Source organism: Chanos chanos, chromosome 7 (genome assembly GCF_902362185.1).
Source record: "Chanos chanos chromosome 7, fChaCha1.1, whole genome shotgun sequence".
NCBI lineage: Eukaryota > Metazoa > Chordata > Actinopteri > Gonorynchiformes > Chanidae > Chanos > Chanos chanos.
This window is the reverse complement of record NC_044501.1, coordinates 22,848,438-22,867,989: the sequence shown is the minus strand read 5'-3', so window position 1 is coordinate 22,867,989 and position 19,552 is coordinate 22,848,438. Positions and strand designations below refer to the sequence as shown.

At 46.5% G+C, this 19,552-nt stretch overlaps 1 protein-coding gene across 2 annotated transcripts in view; it reads right to left on the bottom strand.

Moving 5' to 3' along the window:
- Positions 1–19,552, bottom strand: part of mtss1 (MTSS I-BAR domain containing 1) — a 65,572-nt gene that overhangs the window by 38,431 nt on the left and 7,589 nt on the right. For both annotated transcript variants that reach the window (XM_030780016.1, XM_030780017.1), the window contains exons 3-4: positions 13,866–13,927; positions 8,227–8,300 (exon numbers count right to left, since the gene is read on the bottom strand). In XM_030780016.1, the coding sequence (XP_030635876.1) occupies positions 8,227–8,300; positions 13,866–13,927 (136 nt within the window). The remainder of the gene's footprint in view (positions 1–8,226; positions 8,301–13,865; positions 13,928–19,552) is intronic.

Below are 19,552 nucleotides of genomic sequence, written 5' to 3'. Positions count from 1 at the left end.
TATTAGCTTGGTTCTCCAAACTCTGAAAAGACAGGAGAAGTTTTGTATAAAGTAGTTTTCTGGAAAAGGAAGTTTTGTATAAACAAGTTTTTTGTATGAAGCAGTTTTGTATAAAGCAGTTCTGAAGGCAAACTGGAGAATCCATGCCCATAGCTGCAGGAGTAGAGCAGTAGGGACATCATATCGTTGTGTGTGTGTGTGTGTGTGTGTGTGTGCGGTTGGAACATCATATGGGGGTGTGTGTGTGCGTGTGCAGTAGGAACATCATATGGGTGTGTGTGTGTGCGGTTGGAACATCATATGGTTGTGTGGGTGTGTGTGTGTGTGTGTGTGCGCGCGCGCGCATGCGCGTGCAGTAGGAACATCATATGGTTGTGTAAAGTAGGCAGTTCAAAGACAAGCTGATCAGTTTGCCTTGGTGAAGAGCAGCCTTCTATTCAACAGACCTTACAAAGTTCAAACAACAAAGGCCTCCACAGGAACATAGTCTCTCCTTCATAAAAACCCAATCTATTATTAATATGTGCTTATGAGGTGTACTCCTCTCCCTTCCCACTGTGGAAAGGGTGAGGAGTACACCTCATAAGTGTGGTGTCACACCTTCGTTCGTCTGGCAGAGATGTTTTTCCTCTACAGACTTCGCAATTCAGAGACTAAGAAGTGTTACTACTTGAAATGAAATGGCAAACGACTGGAAGTCAGTTTTGAAATTGGGACAGGTGAAACCACAGTCTGTAAAATACTGGGTTTATCTGTGTTTGACGTCCATGGACTCTGAACTCTGATGGGTGGTGTTCAGGTCAAACATGATCTTTGTCCATGATTTGACTCTGTAGGGTGTTTGAGGGAGGGGTCACTAAGCCAGCCTTACAGAGGCAAACACACACATGATGACTAGACGTTCTCCAACCCCGTCTTCCCGTCTATGAACATCAGCAGATTACATCAGGACCTGTGACATGACAAGACAACCCTCACGTCAATCTGGGATTCACAAAGCTATCTGGAACTTTGGTCAATTTGATATGAAACAGTGAGGACACAAAGCAGGACAAGCCCACAGTCCAACTGTCTGCAAACTGCATTCATTAAACATTATGAAACAGGCAGCAGACCATCCAAAAGCTGCTGTTTGATTTTCCACTGAACCTTGACCAGATGAAAGAGGTTCTCTGTCTATGAATCCATCTTCTCCTCAGACTTCTCCAGTCTCACTGTCTTCTGTAGCACTGCATTCTCTCTCAGGCAGTACCGTCTCCCGCGTGCGCAGGCCAAAGAAAACTCATGACACTTACACACCCCATACAAACAAATGATGGCCGAGCCAACACCACCCTCATAAAGCTGCTCCTAGAACAAAGAGAGCTAGTGTCCCTGAGCAGGAGGGCACACAACCCCACCGTGTACCCCCGGTTAAGGGCTCCAATGCTGTCTGAGGACTTCTTTCTTCTGGAAGTCCTCCGTGTCTCTCTGGACCTATCTCACGTGTTCTGCTCTCCTGACTCTGCGGTGCTTTGTGCAGCTTCTCAGTGTTTCTTTGGTCCACTGTCTCCTGTTATTCTCTTGTCATCCACTCTCATGCATTTGTGTTTTCGTATTGTCATTGGCAGCGGTCCACAGCTTAATTAAACACGACTCTTCTCCACATCCCGTTTACTATTTCTCCACCTGTGTTTGTCTGGTTTCTTAAGGTGCTGAATGACTCCACTCTTTGATGTCTAAGGTGATAACTCATTCAAAAGGCCACACAGTTTCAATACAAGCTCCTATGTATCTCCTCAACAGTATATGAGGTGCTTCTACATAAACCACATGCTTAAATAGATACTCAAATGGCCACATCTGCCTCATTTGGCCAGTTCAGTGACTGCTACGTGTGCCGTGGAGACACTGTATGACTGCTCCTACCTCCTCTTACCTCCCCAAAATCAATTTTTATCCCTCTCAGATGAGAAGGCGTGTCATGTTAATTCTGTAACGGACACCACTTTGCCCCACGAAGCCCGCTCACGAGGGATCTCCCACAGCCTCTGAGGAGAAACACTGCATTGTCTGATCGGTCTCATAAACAGATTAATCGAAACAGACGAGAAAGAGCACCTCAGGCAAAGCTGCTCGTGTTTTCTGTGGAGAAACATCAAACGTGTGAGTCATCAGGCATGCCATAACGAAGTAAAACAACCAAAATGAACACGCCCATTAAAATGAAGGATCAGGAGATAGTGTAGAGACTGAAACTCACACACGCACACAAACACACACGCATGGACACACACGCACATGGACACACAGGTGCTCAAAAAACAATGGAGTGTCCAAGAAAAAAGCCATTTCTCCTGCATTTGGAAGAACCTCTGTTTGTGTGGGTTTGTGTGGGTGCGTGCGTGGGTGTATGGATTTAACCCATGCAGGTTCATGGGGAGCCTGTTCAGGGTGTGAGATTATGGTAAAACAATAACAGGTTTGCAGACAGGTTGTCAATTACAGTATAATGTGATTGATGATGAGAGAGAAGAATGAAGTATCTTTCACTTTCTCATTTCCTTCTTTCACTACTTCATCAAAATATCAAAACATATGTTCACCTTTCCTCTCCTCTGTATACTTTCTCTCCCCTATTGTTTTAACTGGACACAAGCCTGTTTCCCAACAGACTCACACAAACCATGTCCACAAATGCTGTGTGTGTGTGTGTGTGTGTGTATGTGTGTGTATGTGGCTTTCCACACCCTTTTCAATGGAAGACAACTGTCCAAAAACACAGTAGACAGTAAAGACATTAATGTGGCATTAAATCCAAACAGCCCCTGATATAAACGCTGTCCATCAGCCTGTTACATGACCAGGACAAAGATCACTGAGACACAGGAGTTCAAGTTTGGTGAAAATATACCTCTGGCAAAAAAAGGAGGGAATAAGGTTGCCAAAAAAAAATGTTTTTGTGTGTGAGTGTGTGTATGAAGCACCAGGAGAAGTTAGACAGAGAGAGGCCAAGACAAGCACACAGACTCTCTAACACTAGCTTACCCTAACTCAACTTATGGTACACAATGTTTCTCCACAGACACACACACACACGTTCGCGCGTGGACTCGTGCCTTTGTCTGGAGTGTGACCAGTGAGCTCTAGCGCACCAGGGGTCCCTAATATTTCTCCCTCTCTTCCTCTTTCCTCACACACAGACACACGCATGCATATGCACACACACAAACACATACCCAGACCAGAGAGGTTGAAGGCCACATGTGTTCAGACAGCTCAGCCTCAGAGGAAGAAAACAACGTCTCGTCAGTCGCCTGCTCAGACACAGACACAGACACAGGCACAAGGACAGGGCAGCCCAGTTAGAGCGGAGGATGCTCCAGGGCCTGGGGGGTGGGGGGGTGCAATGAGTCAGCTGCTCCTGCAGAGTTTAAAACAGGTGTGACTGGCCGATGACAAGTGTATGGTTCAGAGCTGTCTGTCTTCACCTGTCCCTGTATCACCTGTCACCTGTCCCCGTGTCTTCACCAGAGGGACCAACCAGACTGCACGGCCTGTAAGACAGTAATGCCTTTCACCTCTTCCCGTGTCTCTGTTCAGACAGGGTTCGGACAGCGCCACCTACAAGACTGGCTGTTTCTGATCACATGTCTCCTCCCCCACAGGACAACAGGACCAAACACATTAAAACAACTTTAATTGGCTCCCGAAATCCACAAATACACATCTCTGTGCAACACAGAAGAGGTGTGTAACAGAGCTAGCATTGTGTAGAGTGTGTGGAGAATTTTAAGCCAGTCACAAAGCCTGTTCAGGAACACACACTACAGTAAGGTTATCATAAGCAAGGCTGGTTTATGTTTAATTATCTTATTGGCTCATTGCTCATCAGGACTGCCTTGCTATTGAGGGCATGTTAAAGAGCCAGAGGAAGGAGTGGGCAGGGTTTTGTGGACCCACAAGGCACAGATGGGGTGGGGGGATTATTTACATGGCTTAGTTGAGTCCTCTCTCTGTCCGTTTGACTGTATCAGCCCACAGATTCATTAGAGAATTCATTGAGTTCATCCACACTACATGTCCACCCTGTCAACAGCAAAGCCACATCACAGGAACAATCACTTCTGTAATGATGTGCATTAAAGAAATGGTAGCGGGGGGCACTTTGCTTTATGACAAGCTCACGTCTAATAAAAATCACTGAGCGTGTGCAGTGTCTTTTAGTGAAGACTTCTGGGTGTGAGGTTGGCACAGAGCCCAGTCAGAGAAAGTACTGAGCTGTCATTTTATTAGACCAGGAGAGAAGAGCCCTCCGTACCATACACTCTCCATGTCAAACACAATCAGACGCAGCCAGTAAACACACTCACTTCACTAGATCTCTCTGACCGCAGATACACGCCGGGCGCACTGAACGCCAATAATCATCCGACGTCTGTCAGTGGTATTTCAGATGGATTTGTTTGGACAAGAGAAGCGCCATACACAAGAACAGATTAGGACCACGCTAATGGCCCTTCAATGAACTGTCTGACTGGCCTTTTACACTGGAGGATAACAAACACTGTTTTTTTTTTATGTTTAGTAAATGAGGAAAGACAGAGTGGTGAGTCACTGAGGCATGACGAGGGGAGGGAGAGCGGATGGAGTCAGCGTGGCAGTCTCATGCTCCAGATAAGGCCTGAAGTGAAGAAATCCCAGGCTTATTTTAGACTCTCCTCTGCCCCCCGCCACCGCTCCCCTCATCATCTCTCTATGAGCACTGTTTTTCCTGAAGAAATATTACTAAACCTTAGAGGCGGCTTTGTGTTGCGTGACTATGAAAAGGCTGACAGGCTGTTTTGTTTTTTGTTGCCTAGGTTACTGTAATTCTCTCTGTTCTGTGGTTTTGCTAGAGAAAGCCATGACGAGACTGAAACACATAGAAGCGACCATGGCATGTTGAGAGAGTGCTAAAGGACAGAGCCAGGACACAGCCTAGGTCTCCTGTCTGAAACACCTGCTTGGGTCAGGACTGTTTTCAAACGCTCACTACACATACTGCTCAAACCATACTGCACACCTCCAGTATTTCATACTGTCTGAGTCTGCTGCTACTCTTTACATAGACAGGCTTTTGAAATGGACTAGACTTCTGTACACACACAAACAGCGCTCAGCTCATTGTCTGAACACCCTCACAAACGGTGCTAAGGTCCCCTACTGTCTCAACACACAGAGAAACAGTGCTAAGGTCCTCTATTGTCTGAACACACACACACAGAAACAGTGCTGAGGTCCCATATTGTCTGAACGCTCTGGAAGCTATGTAATCCTCTCTCTACAGATCCATCAGACATCAGCTTGTGTCTAAAACACAGATCATCAAACGCTCTGTTGACCACTCTGTTCATCGACCTTCCAGAAAACACTGTTTCATTCCCACTGATTTCCCTGATTTCCTCTACAATATTTTACATAATCCTGCTGTGTGTTAGACACCCACAAATGCTTTATTCCCAAACATTTACTCATCTTTATCCTTATGGTTTCCTCGTTTTACAAACATGTCAATAACCTGTATACAGGTTAAACAACCTATGATTTTATTCTATGTGTGAAACACTCAGAGCTACATACCTAATATGTGTGTGTCAAGTCATGCGTTGTGTGTGAGTGTGTGTTGTCTGTAAGACCATTCTCGAGCTAGAGTGAAGACCACTTGACCGGTAGTTTCTTTCCTACCCTCCTCCTCCTCCTGTCTGTCACACACAGCATTTCCACAGGAGCGATATGCTGACACAGTTCTGTCCCTCCCTGGACCATCTGCTCTGACGTCTCCTGTTTTCTCAGTAAAAACTCTCTGCTTCTCTCTCTGCTATGTGTCACAGAGACACTGCTCTACAGTAAAGAGCTTTACTCTAATCAGCTCTTCTCACTGTCTCCCAGTCAAAGCCATGTTAGCTCTACAAACAGTGCAACCACACACACTGTTTGGGTCTGTCTCTGTCAGACAGAGGGACTATGCTAACTGCTCAGGGGTGTTTGGGTCTGTCTCTGTCAGACAGAGGGACTATGCTAATTGCTCAGGGGTGTTTGGGTCTGTCTCTGTCAGACAGAGGGACTATGCTAATTGCTCAGGGGTGTTTGGGTCTGTCTCTGTCAGACAGAGGGACTATGCTAATTGCTCAGGGGTGTTTGGGTCTGTCTCTGTCAGACAGAGGGACTATGCTAACTGCTCAGGGGTGTTTGGGTCTGTCTCTGTCAGACAGAGGGACTATGCTAACTGCTCAGGGGTGTTTGGGTCTGTCTCTGTCAGACATAGGGACTATGCTAACTGCTCAGGGGTGTTTGGTTTATAAAGAGTGTGTATGTCAGACTCATTGTCATGCTACAGACTGCTGTCCCCTCAGGCAACAGAGGAGCTCACCTCTGTTTCACACACACACACACACACACACACACACACATACAGAGAGAGAGAGACAGACAGCAGACAAAACACACATCTTTTCTGTGTTTTTTCCAAGACCAGGATGACTGAGGAGAGTCAGGAGGATGACAAAAGCTCCCATGACACTGTTACAGCATTTTGTCTGGTCTTGTTGTAGAGTCGTGTCAGATTAAAGCAGGAGAAGGTAACACTAGCTGTGCCCGCTGGCCCAGCTCACAGACAGCTACTGATGGTGGGAAGGACGATGCTTACACACAAGGTCAACACAAACTGATCCCACATGGAGCCAGTCAAGGGAAGCCCACGTGGTAGATGTATATGCAAGTATTTACGGCTCATAAAATAAAAATTCTGAACACTATTATGTAGTGGAATGAAACACAGAGGTACAGTTGGACGGTGCTGGGTTAACAGGGGGACACTGAGTGTGTGTGTGAGGTTGGTAATGTGGAGACATAGTGAGATGGTGATGGGTTAACAGGGGGGACACTGAGTGTGTGTGAGGTTGGTAATGTGGAGACATAGTGAGATGGTGATGGGTTAACAGGGGGGACACAGAGTGTGTGTGAGGCTGGTAATGAGGAGACAGAGTTGGATGGCGATGGGTTATGTAAGATTATAGTAACATCTGAACAGACATGGTTCAGGATAAGAGAACTGTTTAACCTGATGGTCTTATTACCATAGATACAAAGAAAGCCTCACACCTCTGGCGCCGCGTTACTGTTGGAGCCAAGAGCAACTGATTAAGGCAAAATACCACCAGTAATGGACAAATGACAGCCATCACAGACAAAAAGGGCCTTTAGCATTAACACCTAGATTCTGATTTGCATTAAGCAACATTGTAAACCTACTGTCTATTGCCATTTGTTTCATGATATAAAAGGCTGATCATGGTAACAGTTCTCTCAGTTAAGCTTCGCAGGCAGACATGCTGTCAGATTCCATCACCACCAAATAAAGCTTTTCTCCAAGCGCACTTTTGGTCCAGTTCGTTTACTTGTAAAATCGCAAGAAAATCCAACAGTTAACAGGGAGGACACTGTGTGTGTTTGAGGTTGGTAATGTGGAGACAGAGTTGGAAGGTGATGGGTTAACAGCTAATGGAAGGTCAATAAGACACTGCAGAAGGCCTTTAACTCAAAGCACATGAGGCTGTCTCAGACTATACCACCCCGCTCCCAACATCAACTCACCAATGTTCATGGTCCATGTCCCAGGCACAAACTACTGCTGTGTGTGTGTGTGTGTGTGTGGTACCTATAGTCTCACAGACAACGCTGGGGGAGATCTGATCCATTAGGAACACTGTGCTTTACACACACATTCACTGACTACAAAGATCAGAGCTCTACGCGCCCAAATAGTGAAAGCAAAACTAACTCCATCTCATGACTGATGTTTGTACTATCTGACATGCCTAGAGTTTTGTGGTTTAGACAAAAATGGGTCAGAGGTCTCGGTATTGCAGGTTTTGATAAATAACTTTTTACAGAGAAACCATCCTGCGTTTCTCATTAGGGTATGCTAGAAAAACAGGGTCATGGAGGGGGGGGGGGGGGGGGGGGGTGACGAAGCTCCAGGCTGTTTTAAAATGGCCTTGTGCGAGGAGCTTTGACAAACTGTAGTTCAGTTGTGGGTGACCCTGATGGTTAGACGAGCCCTGTTTCACATTCCCTGTCTGTGCCTGATGATGTCACCAGGCGCAGAGCTGAGCTGCTGGAGTCCTAGTAGAACAGTATTTTAGGGGAGACACTGTGAGAGGATGAAAGACCAGCCAGGAGAGTAGCACCATGAGATTCTCTTACCTCGTGTTCCCGTGGCGATGTCGGCCACTTTCTGGAAGGCATCCAGGAAGGAGCTGGTCACAATGATAGTTGTTCTAAGAGAGACAAAAAAAGAGCAACCAATGGGAATAAATTCAGCATGTGTAAACATCTCCACCCAAGAGTTCTCACTTGCTGGACGTTAAAAATGACACTTCCATGATAGACTCGGGGACTTTGTGTTTGTTGTGTTTACCTGCTAATAAAACAATGCCGTGCAATTTGGATGATTAGAATATGGTAGAATAGAATGGTAACCATGGAATCTGTGAACCTAGAGTTTCAAACACACACACACACAGGTCTATCCTGTGCTGCGGTGCATCTCAAGTCCGTTTCTGAGATCGCAAATATTTCACTGATGTTTTCCCATGATTCTAGAGCTGTTGCTGTCAGACAAAACAGACCAAGTAGTGACTACACACATACACCCCCCCTAATGAGCATATCGCACCCGCAGGTGCACGCGCACGCGCGCGCACACACACACACACACACACACTTTTAATGAGGGGACTCAGAGGCCTTAACCTGACAGGGGAATGAAGAGAGGACATGGAGTGGACCCAGACAGTACCTTCCTGAACCTCTCGGTGAGGACAGTCACTCTTAGTGAAGTTCATTCCTTCATAAAGCTGTTGCCAAGGCAACCATCTCTCAAAAGTCACGGCTCTTTTTTCAACTGCTCTGCATCCTCCCATACTCAAGACAAGAGACGAGTTTTGCGCTTTGAGTGTGATGGGTCAGCAAACTCATCTTGCTCAGCCTCAATTCCCCTCTCCTCCCCTCTACCATTGCCCCCACAGACCACAAAACACCAACTTTAAAATACACTAAAAGCAGCGAAGAGCAGGATAGAATTTGGCCCAGGTTCCTCTAGAGTTCACACAGGTGGGAGGCTTTCTAGAACATTCTGAGGCAGTTCGCATCGATGATGACTGCGAGGCCTCCACAAAGGACCCCTCACAGCTTCTCAGTCAACTTCACCACAACAAAAATCACATGCAAGTAGCTTCAGCCAGGAGAGGGTCTCTGCGAGAGGACAGACTGGATCTTAGATCCTGAAGAAAACATTCGTGGACATAAAGGCAGATCTTGTTCTTTAGTTGGAGAACAAAGGCATGCCAGACTAAACGGAGGTCGATTTGAAGCCGACAACAGGAGCTCTGGGCCCAGGAGCAGGCAGACAAGGTCAATGGGTCTATTGTGGAGCTCCGGCCCAGACTCAGCTTTCTGCCGCAAGACTAGCCTTGCCAGTTTATCTGAGAAGGCTGGCCTATCAGGTGATACCAGCCACAGAGCACAGCCTTTCACCAGCTCTCCTTCTCTCTCTCTCTCTCTCTCTCTCTCTCTCTCTCTCTCTCTCTATTCAAACAGCCTTCCGTCCTCCACAAGGGCTTATGCATGTTGTCTGAAAAAGAATCCCTGATAATCCCTCACACGTCCATGCTGGGTCCCGGTGCTTGGTCTATATTTCACTATGACTGCCTTTAAAAGACTATGCTACTGCTTTGCCTCACACAACAGATGAATCCACGGTAAACCCAGTACCTTGGTGCTCTGTATGTTTGTTCTTCAGATTTACAGAGAGAGAGAGAGAAAGCGAAGCAAAGGGATGTGTGTGCTTTAGCAGTTCTATCGTGACTGCTATAATGGTGGAGAGGACTGTGCATAGTGCAGTGAAGGAGGATGCAGGCTTTCGACGGACAACCCAGAACAAACACAGGCCCTGTCTGAGGTCTGTCTGAGGCAGTCCTTGTCTAAAGTCTGTCCGAGGTCTGTCTGAAAACCACCAATAAACCTAGAGCAGATGATCACAGTGTTCTTGAAGGTACATACTTAACGAGGAAGTTAGCAATGTAGCTTGGTCTGAGTCCATTAAGGGCTTTGTATATAAGGAGGAGGACCTTAAAATCAATTCTAAATGGAAGCCAGTGCAGAGCAGCTAAAACTGGACTAATGTGCTCTCCCCTCTTGGTTCTGGTGAACAGCCCAGCTACAGAGTTTTGAATGAGCTGACATCTCTCAGTGTTTTTTTTTTTTTTTTCGGGAGGCCAGTAAAAAGTGTATTACATCAATCGAGTCGGCTTGAAATAAAGGCATGAATCAGTTTCTCAGCATGTTTGTGATTTATAAATGGCTGTACTTTGGCTATGTTTCTAAGGTGGAAAAATGATGTTTTCATCACCTTGTTAATGTGGGACTTGAAACTTAGATCAGAATCTAAGACAATCCAATGTTTTCAAGTCTAAAGTCTGTCTGACACAGGCCCTGTCTGAAATCTGTCTGACACAGGCCCTGTCTGAAGTCCGTCTGACACAGGCCCTGTCTGAGGCCCGTCTGACACAGGCCCTGTCTGAAGCCCGTCTGACACAGGCCCTGTCTGAAATCCGTCTGACACAGGCCCTGTCTGAAGCCCGTCTGACACAGGCCCTGTCTGAAGTCCGTCTGACACAGGCCCTGTCTGAAGTCCGTCTGACACAGGCCCTGTCTGAAGCCCGTCTGACACAGGCCCTGTCTGAAGTCCGTCTGACACAGGCCCTGTCTGAAATCTGTCTGACACAGGCCCTGTCTGAAATCTGTCTGACACAGGCCCTGTCTGAAATCTGTCTGACACAGGCCCTGTCTGAGGTCCGTCTGACACAGGCCCTGTCTGAAATCTGTCTGACACAGGCCCTGTCTGAAATCTGTCTGACACAGGCCCTGTCTGAAGCCCGTCTGACACAGGCCCTGTCTGAAATCTGTCTGACACAGGCCCTGTCTGAAGCCCGTCTGACACAGGCCCTGTCTGAAATCTGTCTGACACAGGCCCTGTCTGAAATCTGTCTGACACAGGCCCTGTCTGAAGCCCGTCTGACACAGGCCCTGTCTGAAATCTGTCTGACACAGGCCCTGTCTGAAATCTGTCTGACACAGGCCCTGTCTGAGGTCCGTCTGACACAGGCCCTGTCTGAAGCCCGTCTGACACAGGCCCTGTCTGAAGTCCGTCTGACACAGGCCCTGTCTGAAATCTGTCTGACACAGGCCCTGTCTGAAATCTGTCTGACACAGGCCCTGTCTGAAGCCCGTCTGACACAGGCCCTGTCTGAAGCCCGTCTGACACAGGCCCTGTCTGAAGCCCGTCTGACACAGGCCCTGTCTGAAATCTGTCTGACACAGGCCCTGTCTGAAATCTGTCTGACACAGGCCCTGTCTGAGGTCCGTCTGACACAGGCCCTGTCTGAAATCTGTCTGACACAGGCCCTGTCTGAAATCTGTCTGACACAGGCCCTGTCTGAAATCTGTCTGACACAGGCCCTGTCTGAAATCTGTCTGACACAGGCCCTGTCTGAAATCTGTCTGACACAGGCCCTGTCTGAAGCCCGTCTGACACAGGCCCTGTCTGAAATCTGTCTGACACAGGCCCTGTCTGAAGCCCGTCTGACACAGGCCCTGTCTGAAATCTGTCTGACACAGGCCCTGTCTGAAATCTGTCTGACACAGGCCCTGTCTGAGGTCCGTCTGACACAGGCCCTGTCTGAGGTCCGTCTGACACAGGCCCTGTCTGAGGTCCGTCTGACACAGGCCCTGTCTGAAATCTGTCTGACACAGGCCCTGTCTGAAATCTGTCTGACACAGGCCCTGTCTGAAATCTGTCTGACACAGGCCCTGTCTGAAGCTCGTCTGACACAGGCCCTGTCTGAAGCTCGTCTGACACAGGCCCTGTCTGAAATCTGTCTGACACAGGCCCTGTCTGAAATCTGTCTGACACAGGCCCTGTCTGAAGCTCGTCTGACACAGGCCCTGTCTGAAATCTGTCTGACACAGGACTTGTCTGAAATCTGTCTGACACAGGCCCTGTCTGAGGTCCGTCTGACAGTCACCAGTGGCCTTACACTGAGAGCTCATGTCAGCCAGCTGCTCATGCTCTCCTGGATTTCTCTCTGCTCTCTTTCTGACGTTATCCTCTAAAAAACAGAGAGGTTGTCTCTCTGCTACAGAATGACCAAAAGCTGACCATAAGCTTTTTTTTTTTAAATAAATTTCAGGAGGACAGAGAAGTTTAGGTCTGTTCTGCCAATGTTGTGGATTTTTACTTACTGATCTAAAGCCTGTTTCATGAAACACACCTGCACACAGAATACAACACAGTAGGATGTCACACTGTTGCTTTTCATTTGTGTACAAATCTCCTGTAATACTCAGTCACCACAGACCATATTTATAAGGGTAGGACCTGGTCGGTTAGTTATACATATTTACCATGCTTATTTAAAAACCACTTCACCCTATGCTAGAAAGGCTTCTATATATCAACTGTGTGTTGTGTGATTCCAAAAGCAACTGTTTGTGACTGTTTGAGAATTTAAGTAGTGTTTGCCAGCAGAGATAGAAAGTCTCAGGTAAATAAGGGAGAGACAGTCTGTTTTCAGTGAAACAGAGAGTCTGAGATGTTTTTTTTTTCTTTTAATGTAATGAAAATGGCTTTGTTTGACTTTCCAGCTCATCGCAAGGCCTAAAAATTGACACACTCATCCCTATTTCATCACACAGTGATTGTGTAACTCATGTACTGTGAGCCTGCTTTGGCAATTTATTTAGCATTGATTTAAAGATTCAGACGACGGCCTGTAACAATGATAAGAGTTTACCCGCTGAATGCTCTCAAAATAAGCAAATATCAAGCTTCATTTACCACAACAACATCAACAATATCATCACTAACATCAACAATATCATCACTAACATCAGAACTTGTCCATCCTGTGAAAGTCCATGGACTGATCTGAACCAGGTCATTAGACCATGCTCGCCCAGCACCCTGTGTTCATTGGTCACTCTGGACTGTCAGTGCTGTGAGTCTGGGTGAAACACAGGAGGCTGTGTGTGTGCGTGCGCGTGCATGCAGAGTTCCAGTCTCTGGTGGCAACACTATCTGCCCTAATTGGGCATGAGTGAGGCATGTCCTTTGATGTTTATCAGCTAACATGGACTGTGTGTGAGCGTGTGTGTGTGTGTGAGTGATTAACCCCACTCTCTGTCTGCTCTCAGAAGAGCAGTGACCGGAACACTGCCAGTTTGTTAGAGCATGGTCTCAATTTTTCTGTATATAGTTCTTTATTACTCTATATAGTCCATCTCTATCTCTCCCTCTAAGGTGGTATGTAAGTGTTAATTCTGATAAACAGGGAGTAATCCCTTACTCTTAAGTGTGCATTTACTTGAGTCATTTGACAGGCCAGATTTGAGCACTGAAACACAGAGGGAATACACTCCTTAAGCCTAAAAATACTTAGTAGGCCAACAATACAGCCATTTTCTCTTTTACTAAAAACCTTTACACACACGTGCGCGTGTAGGCGCAGGCATGCCTGGTCAGGCCTGCCCAGAGATCACATACACTTCCCGCATGTTGCAACGATAACAGTCATTGGTGTATGTGTGTGTCTTATAGTGTGTGTGTGTGTGTGTGTGTGTGTGTGTGTGTGTGTGCGTGCGAGCATGTGAGTGTGAATGTGTGCATTTAAGTTTGTGTGTGCACGCATGTGGGAGTGAGTATGTGTGTTTGAGAGGGAGTGTGCATGTGTGTGCGTGTGTTTGAGAGTGTGCGAATGTGTGTATACATAGCTCTGGGCTCTTACCGTAGCTGAGACTGAAGTTTGGTTCCTTTGGAGACAAAGTCCTCCCAGGCAGGGTAACTGGCCTGTGTAAAGAAGAGAGAGAGTGAGAGCGAGAGAGAGAGAGAGAGAGGGAAGAGAGAGAGTGAGAGCGAGAGAGAGAGAGAGAGAGAGAGGGAAGAGAGAGAGTGAGAGCGAGAGAGAGAGAGAGAGAGAGAGGGAAGAGAGGTGAGTGAGAGCGAGAGAGAGAGAGAGAGAGGGAAGAGAGGTGAGTGAGAGAGAGAGAGAGAGAGAGAGAGGGAAGAGAGAGAGTGAGAGCGAGAGAGAGAGAGAGAGAGGGAAGAGAGGTGAGTGAGGTGAGTCTGTACAAACATGGACCTGACTGTTCAGACCTGACTCTATAAACACTGCACAGTTATCTTGCCTGTCACATCACCAGACTCACAGTGACTCTCAGCTGCACAGTTTAAGAGTCAAAGTACGAAGCGTGAATTTTTTTCTTTTTTCTTTTTATTTTTTTATGAACGGACCTATGCATATTGATACCAGGAAACACTGGACAGAGACCACAGGAACCAGATTGTGCTTGTGTGTGTGTGGTGTTACAGGGAGCGGTTTCTGACAGTGTAAATGCATAGAAAAGGTAGTTGGAATTTTTCCCCTGCTTGCGCTGAGAGGTGGAAATTTACATGTTTTTTTCATATCTGTGCAGAGCAGAGATCCACAGCTCTGCAGTAAACCGTGAGGCATTCGCTGCCTGTGACACAGGTCAGGAACGTCAGGTTTCAAATCCCAACATTAGTGTCTGAGCTAAGACACAGCGAATATCCCACCCCAGCAGGCGTCAGACGGACGAGAGGACAAATCTCCAGTCAGGGAAGGCACACTCTTCTGGGGTAAGCAGTCGAGAAATATCAGTCTCTGTTTCAGCGTGGCAGTCAGGGAAGGCACTCTTTTATGGAGTAAGCAGTTAGTCGAGCAAACATGACAGGATGTGACTGGCCCCCAGTGCTCTGTCCTCAGGAAACCATTCACAGGTTATCTGTGTGTGTGTGTGTGTGTGTGTGTGTGTGTGCGCGCGAGATAATAATGCTTAAACAACAACACGGGCACACAAAACACACACACAAGCATGTGCATAGATGTGCGCAAATGCACACGCACACACACAAGCCCACACACACACACACACAAGCATAGCATGATTAAATCAGCTGTTTTTCCTTTAGTAAATCAGGTGCAAGGAGCTATTATAATAAATTAGAATAAACCCATCCTTCATTTTTGTGCTCGCTGGCCGACAGTCCTTAAAATACATATTCATCAGTTCTACGGCTCAACTTGATCCCTGGGGAAAGCCCCGCAGATAAATAATAAATATGTAATAACTATATATTTCTACGTAACAGCAGAGACACAGAAACTGTAGTCTGTGTACGTGACAGGGTGCGCCCTACTGTTGGGGTGGTGGTGGTGGTGGTGGGAGAAGGGGGGGGGGCTCAACACCGTGATGACTGTCAGCCATTGGCCCATCCCTAACACACGTACGCACACACAAACACACGTCCAAACGTTTCTCCTGGTTAAAGCCTCCTCTGGCCAAACTACGTTAGAATTCTGTTAGAATGTCCCACACAGAAAACACAAACAGTCACATCCCACAGGCTCTGAGCAACACCCCTTCCCTTAAACTCACATCTTACACACTCATCTCACTTAACAGTCAGCTGTCTGAACTAACTACACACATATTAACATCTTCTCTCGGTCTCAGGTGGGAGAACACCATGTTACACAAGTCAGATGTGGCAAGCTGTGGTCAAACTCAGGACCAATGATCCACACTATGTTTTGTGTTAAAAGTACTGTTAGCAAAACACTCAGCAAGACTGGCATGTCAGGCAACAGTCTGTGGTTTCATCATGTGACCGCTGTGTGTGTGTGTGTGTGTTTCTGTGTGTGTCTAATGCTTTAATCCTGCTCTTGTCAGGAATCATCACAAACCAAAGTTTTGCAAGACACCAAACGACCTAATGGATTCTAAAGTGCGTGTATGTGTGACCAAAGGACATGAAAAAGGGCCAGAGGAGAAAGACAAACTAATCAATGATATGATGCATCCAAAGATCAGTTTACTCAGTGGAGCAAACATTTCACCATCCCCAAAATCAAAACCAAACCCAGTCTGGGCTTACTTTTCAGTGGCCTGGTCTCTGAATGGTAATTTTTTTTTAGAATTTAGAATCTCTGTGCTCGTACACACACTGAGCAGGGAGAAGTAAATTTAACCCATCCTATACACACTGGTAGTGAGCACACACACACAAGGAGCAGAAGCAGTGTGTGTGTGCGTGGGAGAGGGGGGGTCTCTGAATGGTGAAGTGAGATAAGATCTGTGCCAGTGGTTCGCTGTCACACACCATCAGTGTCTGAACACACACACACACACACGCACACAGTTGTGTTATCTCTGAGTATGTTCCACTGCTTATCTTCACCTCTATTAAAATACAGCCCAGGGGACATGTGTGCATCTCTGTATGTTTGAGAGATGGAGACTTGCACATCTTCTGACCATTAGAGCTGTCTGTATCCTGAATGAGATGAATGACACACATGTGGTCAGCTACACACAAAGTGTCCCACTGCAGAGAGAGAAAGTCTTAATACTGGGTTGTCAGGATTCTAGTCCGGAGAGTGTGAAAACAGGAGATATGGGGAGGCAACAGTGTGAGTGATGAAAATGTGAGATGCGAATTTTCTGCTTGTACAGATATGACTTTGTGATCTGTCACTTCAGGATCGGTCAGGATTCACGTGTCCTGTCAGTCTGCCATGACAAAGCTGTGACACGCTAAATACACAGACACAGAAACAAGGACCAGTCCATCAGGAGGGCATACAGTCCGAGCACCGCTTCTATTCACCATCAAACACTCACTACATTTCCAAGAGAGAAGGCCAACTTCTCTTTTCCTCTGTCAGCGCCAGAACAATGAAAATAAAACACAACCACGTCACATTTCCAAAGAGAAGAAAAAAGGGGGGAAAAAAAGCGACTGAGAGGTGGGATAGCTGAAGCGTAGTCTGAATCAGGGACGGAAAGTTTTTCTTTAGGCTGAAGTTGCGTAATCCCTCTAACAGTATTACTCATCGCCTGCATACCTGAGAACACAGAATCACAGGTCACACGGCTTTTGTTTAACGGGTTTTTCTGTCGTCTGCCAAGGGCTGCCGTCAATCACATCAACGACCGAAAAAACATTAGGCCCGGGCTCTGCTCTGAATCTCTACCTCTCTTCTTCTGGCTGGAATGCACTCCTCTTCAACACATTCTCTGCCTTTCTGGGCCCTTGTCCTCTTCCCTCCTTTTCCCACCTGGCCCAGTTACCTATGGTGACACAGATCTCTTCCAGCCCGGGGGAGACGGGCCTGTGTGTCTTTCATTAAATGCTCGGTTAGCTTAGCCACTGTATTCGCTCAAACTAGGAGCTGCCACACTGGTCTAGTCAAACCACTCCACACAGGTGAAGGCAAGTTTCCTTGTGTCTTAAAGAACCCCCATCTACCGGGTTTCCTTCTGTCTTAAAGAACCCCCATCTACCGGGTTTCCTTGTGTCTTAAAGAACCCCCATCTACCGGGTTTCCTTCTGTCTTAAAGAACCCCCATCTACCGGGTTTCCTTCTGTCTTAAAGAACCCCCATCTACGGGGTTTCCTTGTGTCTTAAAGAACCCCCATCTACCGGGTTTCCTTGTGTCTTAAAGAACCCCCATCTACCGGGTTTCCTTGTGTCTTAAAGAACCCCCATCTACCGGGTTTCCTTCTGTCTTAAAGAACCCCCATCTACCGGGTTTCCTTGTGTCTTAAAGAACCCCCATCTACCGGGTTTTCTGACACATCGTGAGAACAGCTGAGCAGTAAGGTAGAATCTTGTGTTATTTATCTCATTATGTTATTTAACTCATTATGTCTCTGGTTTGTTATAGCCAATCACAAGAGCTCTCCGAGGACTAGCTCCTCCCAACAGTCAAACAACATAGTCAGCCAGAGAGAGGGAGAGCTATTGCCCAAGCGTCCAACATCACAGCATCCTGTACTTACTCTCCAGCCCAAAAAACAGAATGCGATTTACACCTACTGAACTAAGAGAGAGAGGGTGTGTAAAAAGTGTGGTAAAGCAGGTCACCGATGGGATCAGTCCCAGATTTGAGACACAGCCTCACACATGCATGGCCTTCAGTAGAGCCACTCACGTCCTGTCTCTCCAGAAGCTTCACTGATCTGAGATCAGTGTAAGAAAACATTTCACACCACCTCTGTAGATGTTCTATAGCCGAGCTGGGACGCTATCAGGACACACTTTCTCATCGATACAGTCAAAACAGAAAATTAAGCTGTCAAGAAAAAAAAGTCTAAGTCAACACTCTCTAGCGTTCAACACAGGGCTTTAAAGACTGTCTGCAAAAAGAACCAGGCTTAAACAAACACTCCACCCAAGAGTCTTTTCCTTCCATCTCTATCTTTCATGCTTTCAGTTCCTTAATTTTTCTTTTTCTTTCTCCTTTATGTCCCCAGAGAGGACAGTTCCTAAAAAGTGCCTCCCCTGATTTTTTCCTTTCAACTGCATGAAACCGTTCTCAACCAAACCATTCGGCCATCTCTTAGTTCTGTTACTATGGCACTGATTGGGGGAGAGAGAGAGAGAGAGAGAGAGAGAGAGAGAGATAGACCTGTTGGTCCAGTGTATCTGAGTGGCTCATGTCTTGTCTGGTAATCTGACCCCTCATAGCGGATTCAGTTTCACAAAGCTCCGCGGGACAGTTAAACACACACACACACACACAGACACACACAAACACACAGCTGTGAGCCACTGTAATCATATCTAAGCTGAGTTCCATTCAGATCTTTGGTACAAAACAGGGAAGGATCAGAATCATACATAAGCACATACTCTCTATACAGTGAGAACATTTCTACCTCTCTGTCTCTATACATACAGTGAGAACATTTCTACCTCTCTGTCTCCATACATACAGTGAGAACATTTCTACCTCTCTGTCTCTATACGTACAGTGAGAACATTTCTACCTCTCTCTCTGAGACTGAGACAGAGCTGGGTTAAGGGACATTGTGGATGAAGAGGACTAAAATCAGCTGCTCATCACATATTCACACATTACACAACACTCTCTACCAGACCACAGTTCAGTTCTTCATTTACCACCTTCTCCAACAACAAACTCACACCACCATACCTCCAATCAGCAAGGTCTCATCCATAACAACCATCATCTTCCTTTTTTAATATCTGTTTTTTTAAAAATACATATAAAACAGCTGGCACTGTAGATTAAACTAAGCTAAACATGTAAACAGTTCATGTGTTCCCGGATTGATACAGCATAACAGGGTAAAATGTCCATCTATAGAAACTTGGAGACACACTTGGCACAGAACAACTTTGTAATTATTCTCTATGGTTTAGACTCAGATGCAGACAACTAGCAGTGGGAGGATTCAGAAATTTGTCGGCCAAACTCTGTTTTGTTTGTTTTGTTTTTAGCAGACAGGTTCACAATGCTAACACCTTCCAGTCATTAAAGTCCAGTGCAGACAGAGGGATGAGTTTTGGATGCAGACACTACGACTGGGCTAAGAGCTTATGGATGTTACATGTGTGTGACCAGAGCACAGCACTGCAGCCCA